This window comes from Panthera onca, chromosome B2 (assembly GCF_046562875.1).
Source record: "Panthera onca isolate mPanOnc1 chromosome B2, mPanOnc1 haplotype 2, whole genome shotgun sequence".
NCBI classification, from domain to species: Eukaryota; Metazoa; Chordata; class Mammalia; order Carnivora; family Felidae; genus Panthera; species Panthera onca.
In genome coordinates, this window is record NC_138343.1 from 34452545 (window position 1) to 34465536 (window position 12992).

The following is a 12992-nucleotide window of genomic DNA, read 5'->3' on the forward strand; positions in this document are numbered from 1 at the left end:
CCTGTAGGAATATTCATCCAGTCTTCCTTACTTTTCCCATGTAATATTTTTTTTAATGTTTAGTTTTGAGAAAGAGAAAAAAAAAAGTGTGAATGGGGGAGGGGACGAAGGGTGGGGACAGAGGATCTGAAGCAGGCTCTTTGCTGACAGTAGAGAGACCAGTGCAGGGCTCAAAGCTACAAACTGTAAGGTCATGACCTGAGATGAAGTCAGACACTTAACCAGCTGAGCCACCCAGGAGCCCCTTCCTATGTAATCTTACAACAAGCTTCCTTTACTGGAATGTATCTGTTCCTGGCAACTGAGAGAGCCCAGTAACCTGCTGAGTATAATGAGATGATAAAAACTGCCATCCTGGGTTGGGTCCAGGCTCTTGAATCCAGCATTTTGTTCCTGAAAATGGCACTAAGGTGGGGTTGGCATGAAGCAGGCAATATATGCCCATCGAGGTACTGGGTGGGGGGTGGGGTGGGGGGACACTGGAGCTGACAGAGGCACCAAAGGCTACTCATTTCCAGCTGGCATGGGTCACGTGGGGCCCAGCATGACCAGATCAGATCTTTTTCTTCCTTTCTTTATTTAAAAAAAAATTTTTTTTTAATTTTTTTTAACGTTTATTTATTTTTGAGACAGAGAGAGACAGAGCATGAACGGGGGAGGGTCACAGAGAGAGGGAGACACAGAATCTGAAACAGACTCCAGGCTCTGAGCTGTCAGCACAGAGCCCGACGTGGGGCTCGAACTCACGAACCGTGAGATCACGACCTGAGCCAAAGTCGGCTGCGTAACCGACTGAGCCACCCAGGCGCCCCTAAAAAAACTTTTTTATGTTTATTTATTTTTGAAGGAGAGAGAGACTGAGCAGAGGGAGGGGCAGAGAGAGGGAGACACTGAATCTGAAGCAGGCTCCAGGCTGTCAGCACAGAGCCCAACTCGGGGCTGGAACTCAGGAACTGTGAGATCATGACCTGAACCGAAGTCAGAAGCTTAACCGACTGAGTCATCCAGGTACCCACAGATTGGATCTTTTTCAAGAGAAGCCATAATTTTTTATCTCAGATTTTTATCTGACTTGGAAGTGTTGTCCATCACTTTACATATCCCATTGAACAAAACACCTCTGCAGGCCAGAAATCAGCCAATGGACCATCAGGGTGTGGCCTTTGCCCCAAGAGCTTTTTCCCCCAAGAATTTCTCTCTCTTTCCACGCTAAAGTGTATACGTTTTCTGTTGTCACACCCTTTGGAGGTATTGTATCCCACTAGTTCACTTACAGAAAGTAAGATTTCATTTTATTGTCTTCAATCTACATCACTGATATTTTGAGAGGTAGCCCCCATCTACCAGACTAAGTTTGGATAGGTCTGTCTGCTTTTATTTTCACAATTTTATAAATTTCTACCATATGTACTCTTGGCCTTCCTTTATTTAAAACATTTTTTTAATGTTCATTTATTTTTGAGAGAGAGAGAGAGAGAGAGAACAAGCAGGGGAGGGGCAGAGAGTGAGAGGGAGACACAGAATCTGAAGCAGGCTCTAGGCCGTCAGCATGGAGCCTGATGCAGGGCTTGAACTCACGAACCATGAGATCATGACCTGAGCTGAAGTCGTACACTTAACCGACTGAGCCACCCAGGTGTCTCTCTTGGCCTTCATTTGTGACTTAAGAATTTACCTACTATTTCATCTGTGGTCAATTAATTTAGTATCCCACAAACATTTGCTGAATACTAGGTGCTCTGGGGATACAAAAGAACAAAGACTCTGTAGTTTAGTAGAATAAAAATCCCAAAATATAGTGCTGTAAGAGTTTAGAAGTGGGAAAGACAGGTATTAACATTTATTGCTGCCCTGCTATTTGGCAGGTTCTTCACACACATCCTCTCAAGAGAGGTAGTATTTTCCTGATACTGACTGTACCCATTTTACTGATGAGTTTAGTTTGAGTTTCTCAGAGTCAAATAGCAGAGCCAGAGCCTGAACTCCATCTTTCTGGCTCCAAAAAATGCTACATCCAAATACCATGTGACCTACAGAGTGGGGTTAATAATTCCAACCTAGGGGGATGAGAAAGGCCTCCTGGGGGAGGGAGGATATGGTTTGAGCTCTGCACTGTCTAAACTGGGGGCAGGGAGAAGAACCAGGTATTTCAGGAAGAAAATAAGATAAAATTACAGAGATAATATAAAGCAAGTAATTTAGTAGATGGAGTAAAGTCAGTGTCAAGCCCAAAAAGGTAGGTTGAGGCCTATTCCTGGAGGGCCTAAAATGCTGGGTTGAACCTGGATTTTTTAGCTACTTAGTATTTGAAACAGCATTTTTCCCAGAATTAGAACAATCTTGATATTTGTATGGAACCACAAAAGACACCAAATAGACAAAGCAATCTTGAATAAGAAAAACAAAACCAGAGGTATAACAATTCCAGGCTTCAAGTTATATTACAAAGTGATAGTAATTAAAACTGTAAGGTACCGGCACAAAAACAAAGGTCAATACACTAGAATAGAAAACCCAGAAATAAACCCCCAATTATATGGTCAATTAATCTTTGACAAAGGAGGAATAAATACACAGTGAGAAAAAGTCTTTTCCACAAATGGTGTCAGGAAAACTGGACAGCAACATGCAAAAGAATGAAACTGGACGCTTTCTTACACCATACACAAAAATAAGCTCAAGGGGTGCCTGGGTGGCTCTCGGTTAAGCATCTGACTCTTGATTTCAATTCAGGTCATGATCTCACAGTTCGTGTGATGGAGCCCCACATAGGGCTCTGTGCTGACAGCGCAGAGGCTGCTTGGGATTCTCTCTCTCTTTCTCTCTCTGCCCCTCCCTACTCACACACATGCTCTCTCACTCTCTCTTTCCCTCAAAATAAATAAATAAACATTTTTTTTAAAAAACCCCAAAATGAATTAAAGACCTAAATGCAAGACTTGAAGCCATAAAAATCCTTGAAGAGAACACAGGCAGTAATTTCTCTGACATTGACTGTAGCAACATTTTTCTAGCTATGCCTCCTGAGGCAAAGGAAATAAAAGCAAAAACAATTATTGGGACTACATCAAAATAAAGTTTCTGGACAGTGAAGGAAACAATCAACAAAACTAAAAGGCAACCTACGGAATGGGAGAAGATAGTTGCAAATCACATATCTGAAAAAAGATTAGTATCTGAAATATATAAAGAAGGGATACAACTCAATACCCCAAAGATAAGTAATACAATTAAAAATGGTCAGAAAACATGAACAGACATTTCTCCAAAGAAAATATCCAGATGACCAACAGACACATGAAAAGATCTTTGTCATCACTTAATATCAGGGAAATGCAAATCAAAACACAATGAAATATCACTCATACCTGTCAGAATGGCCAAAATCAAAAACATAAGAAATAGCAAATGCTGGCAAGGATGTGGAGAAAAAGGGATGTTGGTGGGAATGCAAACTGGTGCAGCCACTATGGAAACAGTATGGAGGTTCCTTAAAACATTAAAAATAGAACCACTATTGCATTACTGGGCATTTCCCCAAAATACAAAAACACTAATTCAAAGGGATATATGCACCCCTCTGTTTATTGCAGCATTATTTGCAATAGTCAAACTACTGAAGCAGCCCAAGTATCCATCAATAGGTGAATGAGTGAATGAAGATGTGGTGTGTGTGTGTGTGTGTGTATGCAGCCATGAAATATATATGTGGTGTGTATATATATATATATATATATATATATATATATATATATATATTCAGCCATGAAAAATAATTAAATCTTGCCATTTGCAACAACATGGATGGAGCTAGAGAGTATAATGCTAAGCCAAATAAGTCAGTCAGAGAAAGACATATGATCTCACTCATATGTGGAAGTTAGGAAACAAATGAGCAAAGGAAAAAGAGAGAGAGAGAGAAACCAAGAAACAGATTTTTAACTGTAGAGAAAAAAACTGATGGTTACTAGAGGGGAGGGGGTCGTGGGGATGTGTGAAACTGGTGATAGGGATCAAAGAGTACACTTATGATGACAAAAAAGAAAGTGTTTGAGCAGGACTAGTAATATGCACAGAGAAGTGCTTTTTGGCAAGACAAAGTGTCAGTGGTATGGTCTAGAGCTATACTATCCAGCATGGTAGCCACTGGCTACCTGTGGCTATTTAAATTTAACTTAATTAAAATAAAATGAAATGAAAGCTTCAGTTTTTCAGTTGCACTAGCTACAGTTCAAGTGCTCAGCAGCCCCATGGGGCAGAGGCTACCATACTGAATATGAATAGTGCGGGTATAAAACATTTCCATCACCACAGAAAGTTCTATTGGACAGTGCTGGAAATGAAAGAGACTGAGGCAGAAAGTCCAGTTGGAGACCATTATTATTACTGTAGCTTAGGGGGAAAGTAATAAAGTCATCACTCATGAGAGGGACCACAGGGAGGCTGGTTAGGAGGGACAGGAGGAAAGCTGTCTTTAAAGAACTCATCACATGATAAAGATAAAACACATGATTCCTTATTGGTTTTTTTTTTTTTTCAGTCATCTCTAGACTTTGTGCAGCTCCATTATGTCTTTCTTGATTTCATAGGAACCCTATTGGTTGATTTTCATGCATTAGCAGGACACTTCTGATGATAAGAAGCTCCTATTTACAAGTGGCAGATGCAGTTTGGTGTGGAGAAGGTGGTACATTTCAGAAAAAAGTTATCAAAGTACACTGATGGGAATGACCTTTCAGCTGAGACACAACACAAGAGGGGGTCTCTGTTGCTGACTCCTGAGGGCATCAATGTGATGGGTCTTTGCACATGGTGTGATCAATAACATGCTAAGTTCCACCCATAATCTTGAAGCTAAGTGTCTGCTTAGAAAACAATTCCCTGATGCTTCTTGACATCAGACAAAATATTTAGGTGGGTGGACTATGGGTCTGAAGTTCCTAGGGTTTCATTTTCTTTTTCTACAAACGTGATTCTGGGCATCTGGCTTCACTACCAACAAATTATTTTCATCTGTGTAGCCCACACTTGGTGCCCACACAAATAGCATCAGCATAATCTGGGAACATGTTAGAAATGCAAATTCTCAGGTCCCACCTAGCAAGACCTAATTAATCAGAAACTCTGCGGATGGGCCAGCAGTTGGTTTAAGAAACCTCCAGGTGATTCTGCTACACAATAAAGTGTGAGGACTGCTGTAAGTATAGCCAATTATTTATTTATCATTTATTTGGTTAGTCTTCCCATGCTCAATTTGGGGGCATTGTTAAAAACAGGCACTTTTACTGTCTCTCTCTCCTTCAAAAATAAATAAGCAAAAAAAAAAAAAAATGTTAAAAAGGGGGCATCTGGGTGGCTCAGTCGATCAAGCGTCCCACTTTGGCTCAGGTCATGATTTCACAGTTCATGAATTCAAGCCCCACATCGGGCTCTGGGCTGACCGCTCAGAGCCTGGAGCCTGCTTCAAGTTCTGTGTCTCCCTCTCTCACTGCCCCTCCCCCACTCATGCTGTCTCTGTCTCTCTCTCTCTCCCCCCCCCCTTCAAAAACAAATAAACATTTTTAAAAATGTTTTTTTAAAAACAGGCACTTTGGGGATACCTGAGTGGTTCAGTCGGTTGAATGTCCGACTTTCGCTCAGGTTATGATCTCACAGTTCACAAGTTTGGGTCCCACATGGGGCTAGCTGCTGTCAGTACAGAGTCTGCTTTGGATGCTCTGCCCCTCTCTCTGCTCCTGCCCGCTTGCACTCTCTCTGTGTCTCAAAAAATAAATAAACATTAAAAAATAAAAAAGGCACATTTGACCTAGCCCCTGCATCCCCCAAACTACCCCTGTCTATCAACCATCTGTTGATTCATTTACATAATATGTTGAAAGTATTTTAAAGGCCAATAATAAAAAACTTAAATGCAACCCAAATTTCCGACTATTAACCTGATTGATAGATGTGAAATCCTGAACCTTAGTTTAGTTGCAAGAATATCTTTTGCCTCGTACTGTCATCTTTCCTATATTCTCTATAATCATGGTAAGGTAATATCCACTTCCAAAATTTCAAATAAGCATTTGTAATTTCATCGGAAACAACAGCCCTTTGCCCGTTACTACCTCCATTTTTATAGGGAATGTATTTGGGATATAGCAAAGGCACAAGTGGGGTGCACTGCTTTTAGTATCCTTCAGTTATGCTGTCTGGTGGCTGCGGATGAAGAGCCTTGAGGACTGGGTCGACAGCCATCAAACGCATACACAACTACCTTCGATGCGACCAGTGGGGTGTGTTGGAGAGAAACTCATTGTCAGGGTGAGGATGTTGGAGAAGGCTTCACAGGGGGGCACTGATACATCAATAGGAGTTGAGAGAAAGAGAAGGGAGCCATGGCAGGTGGGAGTGGGGGCGCGGTCCGAAAGAACAAAATGAACAGAGCGGTAAGGTCTGAAAGAAGAAGGCGCGCCTGGGCAGTGGGGCCGCAGGAGGAGACAGACGGTGGTAGCGAGAGGATCAGGCTGCAGCTCAGCTCTGGGGCTTCTGGCAACTCGGACCAAAGAGTTTGAAAGGCTCCGATTGCGAATCGCATGCATCGCCCCCTGTCCTTGCGGTTCGGCGGCCTTTCATCAAGCAGAGAAGATACCTCTGAGAGATAAGCTCTCAGGGATACCGTCATTCATTCATGCCACAAACACTGAGCGCCCGCGACGCGCCGGGCTTTGCCGGCCACTGACGCAGCCCCCGCCCCGGGACTTCGGAGGGCAACCGGGGCTGGTGCCCCGCACCCGGACGCCCGCGCCCGCCTCCACCCTGCAGCCCCCGGCCCCGGGCGGCTCTCTGCCACGGCTCCACCTGGGTCTCCCTGCGGGGACGCGGGGGCGGACGCTGAGGTCCCACGCAGCTGCGGCCTGGCTGGCGGCGCTGTAGACGCGGACGCCGGCCGTTCCCGAGCCGTTGCGGCCGAACCCGAGGGCGTTCTGGCGGGCGGGGCACCAGAGAGGGGGGCGAGGAAGGAGAGCAAGGGCAGCTACGGTGCGGAGCCCCGAGCGGGGGCTCCTGGGGCCAGGGAAGCCCTTTAATCTGTGCCACCCAGGCCTCCACTTGCTTTGGGGTTTGACTGCTCTTGATTGGGGGCCCTCTTGATGCCAGCCCTCGTGCCCGGCACGCCGCACACAGTAATTCACTTAAATCACGCGACGACCTTGTCAGGTCGGAAGACACACAAGGAAAACTGAGGCTATAAGGTCACCCAGGTCTCCAACACTAGCTCTCTGCCATCATTAGCCTGGCTCCTCCCACGGAAGGACACTCTCCAGCCCAGGTCTCTTGCTCTGCTCCCTGCCCTTTAACCCTCTGAAGTTTACTCAGTCCCTGTCACTGTCTCTAACTATACCTTGTATTCCTGCTTGGCCCCTTTGCAGTTTTAGACTTGACTCGATTACTGTGTTAGTGTGTAACGCATCATTCACCGGACCTATTCCTTTTTGTAAACTGTCACCCCCATAAGGGCGGGGAATTTCATCTCGTTCATTAACTGCTGTATTATCCGTGCCTAAACAATGTGGTAGATGCAGTAAGTGCTCAATAAATTTGTGTTGAACGATTGGATGATTGCCCTGCTGTTACTGTAAACTCCATGTAGGCAGCATGTTTGCGGATCCCCATTAATCGGAAGTGCCCCGCACCTAGGAGGCATTCAGTACAGATTTGTTGAAGGAGTGAGTGAATGGATTACCTCCTGAATCTTTACCCTTTCAGTCACTCTCACCTCACCATCCCAATTTGTTGGATAATTATATGAATTCCGTAGGATTCCATCGTCCATTCATCTCCTTGATTTTCCACTCCCACTTGCCATTTTTTTTTTCAGTGACATTTTTGCTCTCATTTCCTCCTTCAGCCTTCATTCTTTCTTGGAAAGCTCCCTAACCTGCAGGTTGTCCTGGGACATTTTCAAGCAGCATGTCCTCCTAGGCAAGAGAATCCAGGCTAAGCCACACAATCCCCCCCAAGAAAGACTTTCCACAAATCATCCACGACTCTGGTTTTTGTTTTTGTTTTCTTTGAGGAGAACTAAGGATCCTGCACCACCTCCTAAGGGAGATCATGCTCATTATTCATAATTTGTTCAATAATATTTATGAGGTACCTATTATGTTCTAGGCACTGTGCTAGATGCTGTGACAAGCATAAGCAAAATCTGAGCACTCCAAGGGAAGCATAACACCAAAGAGAATAATCATGGGAAGTGTTGAGAAGTGTCCTGGATTGGATCTAGTTATTTCTAAGAGAGATTGGAACAAACTTTAACAAAGGAATAGGATGGTAACAGTGGGGGGTATGTATGGGGTTATAATACCTTGCCCGTTTACACTTTATTATCTTGTTCAGCTTTACAAATGACCCCGTTAGGTGGGAATGTAAGGCAGGAATTTTTTTTTTTTTGCAGAAACTGGAACTAGGGTCAAGAAAGGTCAATTGACTTGCCTAATGCGACACTTCCATAAAACAGTGTAATCTCTGCCTTGTTACTCCTTAATCTGAGAGGAGTGAATCAAATGCTTAAAATCATCTTCGCTGGAAGCTCTTCAGAGCAGGGCTCGGTTTCAAATCCTCAGAGTAATGATTTCAGAAATCCTTCTCAAAGGGAGATACCGGAGACTTTTCCTGAATCAGAACTGCCTGGGGCATATTGTAAAGATGCGCATTCTTGGCGCCTTCACCGACCCTATACTCTTAGACTCCCTGTGCGTCCTGGGACTCTGCATTTTTAAGCACCCGAAATGATTCTTCTGCACATAAAAGTTTAAGAACCACTAAGAGTGTGGAAAAACCTCAGCCTTCATGCAGGGCTAATATTTGCTTTGGGGACAGTTTTCGTCATAATTCCGAAGAATAAGCCATATGTCCTTGAACGGATGGAATACAACGGCTTTCTGGCCAGAACCTACCTTTTTAAATGTATTTCTTGGAAATTAAGGGTTCCACTGAGCAGATGCTCGGCTGTTGGTGACTACCCGCAGTTCAAAGATCTTTCGGTTCTTTTGCCGACACCCTATTAGTCACTGTCGCTCTCCAGCACCGAGCCAGGCATTCGCCCCGGTGACCACGGTGGGGCGCACGCGGCATGTGTTGCCCACTTATCCCTCCTTCCCGGGTCCGCCTTCGCGCCCTTAAGAACAGTCCCTGAGAGTTCCTGCCTCTGGTCGCCAGCTGTTGCTCTTTTCTCGCGAGAAGTACTCCTCCCATCCTCTCCCGTCGTCAACCCCCTCCCGTGGGCGGGTTCCATATTGGGTAAAATCTCGACTCGCTGAGAGTCCCGGGAGCTGTTCTCGCGAGATTACGGCCAGAGTCTCCTGTTCGCTGGCTCTGGAACCGCGACCACTGGAACCTCAGCGGGCGCTGCAGCTGGAGCGGTACTCCCGCGGCGCAGTCTAGAGTCGGCCCGGTGGGGGAGAGGGTGCAGGGGGAGCGTGGTGGTCGCAGCCTCGAGCCCCGGAGCGTGCCCTTGCCCTCAGCCGGGCTCGCTCCCCGTCGCTGAGGCGCTTCCAGCAGCTGCGGCTGACAGGGGCCGCGCGGGCGCGGGACTCGGCGGGGTCGCGTCTGCCGCACCTGCGCCGCCTGCCAGCGCCGGGTCCCCCGCCCGGCCAGGCGGGCGACGAGGGCCGGGGAGCCGGTGCGGGCGCAGGCGGGGCCCCTTAGGGCCACCTCCTAGCCCCGCGGCCGCCGCTGGAAGATGTCTCAGGAGAGGCCCACGTTCTACCGGCAGGAGCTGAACAAGACAATCTGGGAGGTGCCGGAGCGTTACCAGAACCTGTCCCCGGTGGGCTCCGGTGCCTATGGCTCCGTGTGGTGAGTGTCACCCGGCCTGGGGCTGCGGTGGGGCTGGGTGGCCCTCAATGCCCCAGAGCCAGGCCTGCCCCCACAGCTCAGCGATGCACCAAGCGGCAGGAATTTTCCTTGGGGGAGGGCATCGCTGCCCTTCGACCCTTGCCCTGCACTCCCTGTACCCCTTGCACCCCTCACTCTGCACCCCCAGGTAGGTGGTCAGTTGTGTGCAAGATGCAGGTCTTCGGCGGGCGGTGGTGCCGGAGCTCGGCCCTGGCTCGCACCCTGCGCCTGTCGGCTGGGGGTGGGGGGTGGGGTTCTGTTCCGGGGGCTGGCCTGGAGGCGGGGGTGTCTCATCGGGGGTCTCCCTGCCCGCATGGAGCAGAAAGACCCTCTCCGGAGGTGCTCCCGCTTTGGGCGCCGAGCGTGCCCTCTAAGCAGACGACAAGCCCTAGGGAGCTGCGGGGAGAAGCAGAAGGGCAAAGCTCGACCGGGAGAGCGCGGTCGTCTGAACAAAACTGACGACGAAGGGCGTTCTGTCCCGACTTCTTTTGCAAACCTCTTTCGAAATCTCCTTTTGAGAAGCATTCTTTTTGAATTCGCACTTGAATCAGCAGCGACCCATAGAGCCCGAAATACCGACTTTATCTCGGCGAGCCCAGTGCCAGCTTGAGTGGTGTGTTTCCGATTCGGCTGAAAGCGTATTTCCTTTTCGCAGAGTGGGGGTGGGTGGTAGTGCCTGCAAGAATACTGCAGCTTGAGAAACTGGCGGCCTCACTGATTAGTCACATACCGCTGCTCATTTAGGTATTGTTTGACAAAACAGTTTTCTCCTTTGGAGCAAGTGAGATTCAGACCCGTTGGACGCGCTCGAGGTCAAAAAGTTGTTGACAATGCTGGGAGGTATTGTAAATGTTGTTTTTTTAATTGCAAGACATCTTGCGAATAACTGTGTTTTCAAAGTCCCTTAGAGAGTTTGCAGGGAACTTGTCTCCATTTGTAGCGTGAGGTACACCATGGTTTTCATAAGGATATGGAATGTAACCCAGAGGAAGGAAGAGACACATCTCAGCTTTCATTCACATTGTGTGTTTTAAATGAAATTGATATAAAACTTCTGGATCCGAAATGTTTCACTAACTTAGGTTTTATACACTGTAGTTTAGATTTACTGTGTCTTGAGAGCTGCTGATCTGAGAGTAATTCATGTATTCATGCGCATGCATCATTTGAAAAGGGCCTTTATAAAATTATTTTTTTGTTTTGGAACAAACTCCAGGCTTTTGGACGTGTTAATCTTTGTAATTCCTGTGTTTCTTAAAGTCACATTATGAATTTCCTGTTTGGTAGAATCTTCTGGGTAATTGAGATTGTGCAACTGTGTCAAGCAAGAGATCATATTGCATTTTCTAGTTCAAGCTGCTTGAGTTAAGTTGCTGATGATACCACCTTGACATCTTTCCCCATTTTTATAGTGCGACAGTTTACATTTTAAGGGAATTTGCAACATTTTACTACATATACACATATATGTGTGTGTGTTATTTGTTTGCTCATTTTCAAAGATGTATTTGGATTGTGGCTCCTTTAATAGCTGATTATTTTACCTCTATTTTTCATTCTTGAATTGACACGTTAATTTTTGTAGTACCAAGTTTTTGTTTCCAATGATGCTTAAACTTTAATGGAATGGTAAAGCAGAATATCTTAACTATGAGGAGTTGAGTGAACTTCAAAAGAACTGCTTGCAGTTTTCCTGTTGTTGGTATGAACAGCTTTGCACTGGAACTAGAGATCCAGATTTACAGTAAAGTGTCATTAAAATGACCTTTACATTTCTTTAGTACTATGCTTTCTGGCTTACAGAAGCCTGCAGTTTCTGACACTTTGAAGTACTTTGTTAAACAGATTTTTAAAAATAGGTAATACATTCCACATTGAAAAGCCTCGTTTCCTTTCTTGTTCCCCAACCTTGCTATTCCTTTCCTCAGAGACCTCCACTGTTAAGTTTCTTAAGTGTTTTTACAGGGAGGCAGAGCTTGTTCATTGTTTTTTAGTAGTATTTCCCCAAGGGATTGGAAGTGTAACCTATGGGATATTGGTGGAGGAATATACATCTGATACTATGTGACAATTGACTGTAAATAAATGTAACTGATTTTGGATTGAAAATATCAAAATTTGGATTTACAAGTAAGTGTTCTCTCATTCAGAGTTACATGAAGATTTTCTTTCAATTAGCAGTTTTTCCAGTGTTGCAGAAAACTTTTTTTTTTTTTTTTTTTTAATTTCTTTTAGTATCCTTTCTGGAGCCTGTGTTATTTTTTGCTACCTTCATCCTTTGGGAGCAGATTTGACTTTAGGGAATAACAAAATCAAACTGAATCCAAATAAGAGAGTTTGTACTCACGTCTGGTGAAAAAGATTAGGCATTCAAGTTGATGATACAGTTTGAGGTCAAATAGGAGTTGTAACTGTATTCAAGTTGATGATACAGTTTTAGGTCAAATAGGAGTTGTAACTGTAAAGTAATGACAGAATTTCTTGTGTGACTCGTAGAACTGGATCTGAGGTCTGTTCCAAAAAAGAATCTCTGAAAGTGTTTCAAGGAATGCAGCCTCACTAAAATATGTGTCAGTTTCCTAATTTGATTGCTCTGAAGTGTGATACGCTTTAAAAAGTTTTCTTATATTAAGCCTATTTTCATTATTTTAATTTGTACTAAGTATATAGTAAAAAAGCAAGTAGCAGCCTGTATGATAACCAACTGTGAATCAAAGATCAAGGAATCAGACTAGAAATTGAGAGTTGATAAGGTTTTATAAATATGCCTTTCCTTTTTAGGGGGTAAAGGGAACTAAACCAAGTCTTGAAGTTTTAAGGAACTTTGTGCATTGTCAGTGAGGGGAAATGAAGCAAAATCGTTTAAGAATACATTGTTGCGAAGCATTGATTTTCTGGTTTGGAGACAGAAGGGGGGACTCTTTGTGGTGAGTTTAAGGAAATATAAACAGGAACTTAAATGCCTTTCCTCTGGGTATGGTTTTTCCAGACCTTTGCTGTTGATTAGAGGAGGTGGAACACTGGCAGCCATAAAATAGGCGAGAGTTGAGAATTACTCTTAAGTCATATTCAGTTGTTTATTCAACAATATTGAATACCAACTACGGATT

At 45.0% G+C, this 12992-nt stretch overlaps 2 protein-coding genes across 7 annotated transcripts in view; one reads left to right on the plus strand and one right to left on the minus strand.

Moving 5' to 3' along the window:
- The window catches only part of SLC26A8 (solute carrier family 26 member 8), an 84430-nt gene extending 75225 nt beyond the window's left edge, over positions 1–9205 (minus strand). For 2 of the 3 annotated variants that reach the window (XM_060615318.3, XM_060615317.3), the window contains exon 1: positions 6844–6952. The gene's annotated coding sequence lies outside the window, so the exon portion shown is untranslated. Of the gene's footprint in view, positions 1–6843; positions 6953–8942 lie in introns of those variants that run through there. The other variant, XM_060615316.3, reaches the window with a different exon arrangement.
- Positions 9206–9376: 171 nt separating this feature from the next.
- MAPK14 (mitogen-activated protein kinase 14) overlaps positions 9377–12992 on the plus strand; it is a 75125-nt gene continuing 71509 nt past the window's right edge. Inside the window, exon 1 of one of the 4 annotated variants that reach the window (XM_078446855.2) lies at positions 9377–9843. In XM_078446855.2, the coding sequence (XP_078302981.1) occupies positions 9728–9843 (116 nt within the window). In that variant the 5' untranslated portion in view covers positions 9377–9727. The remainder of the gene's footprint in view (positions 9844–12992) is intronic. The other 3 variants (XR_013555605.2, XM_060615322.3, XM_060615321.3) reach the window with 3 other exon arrangements.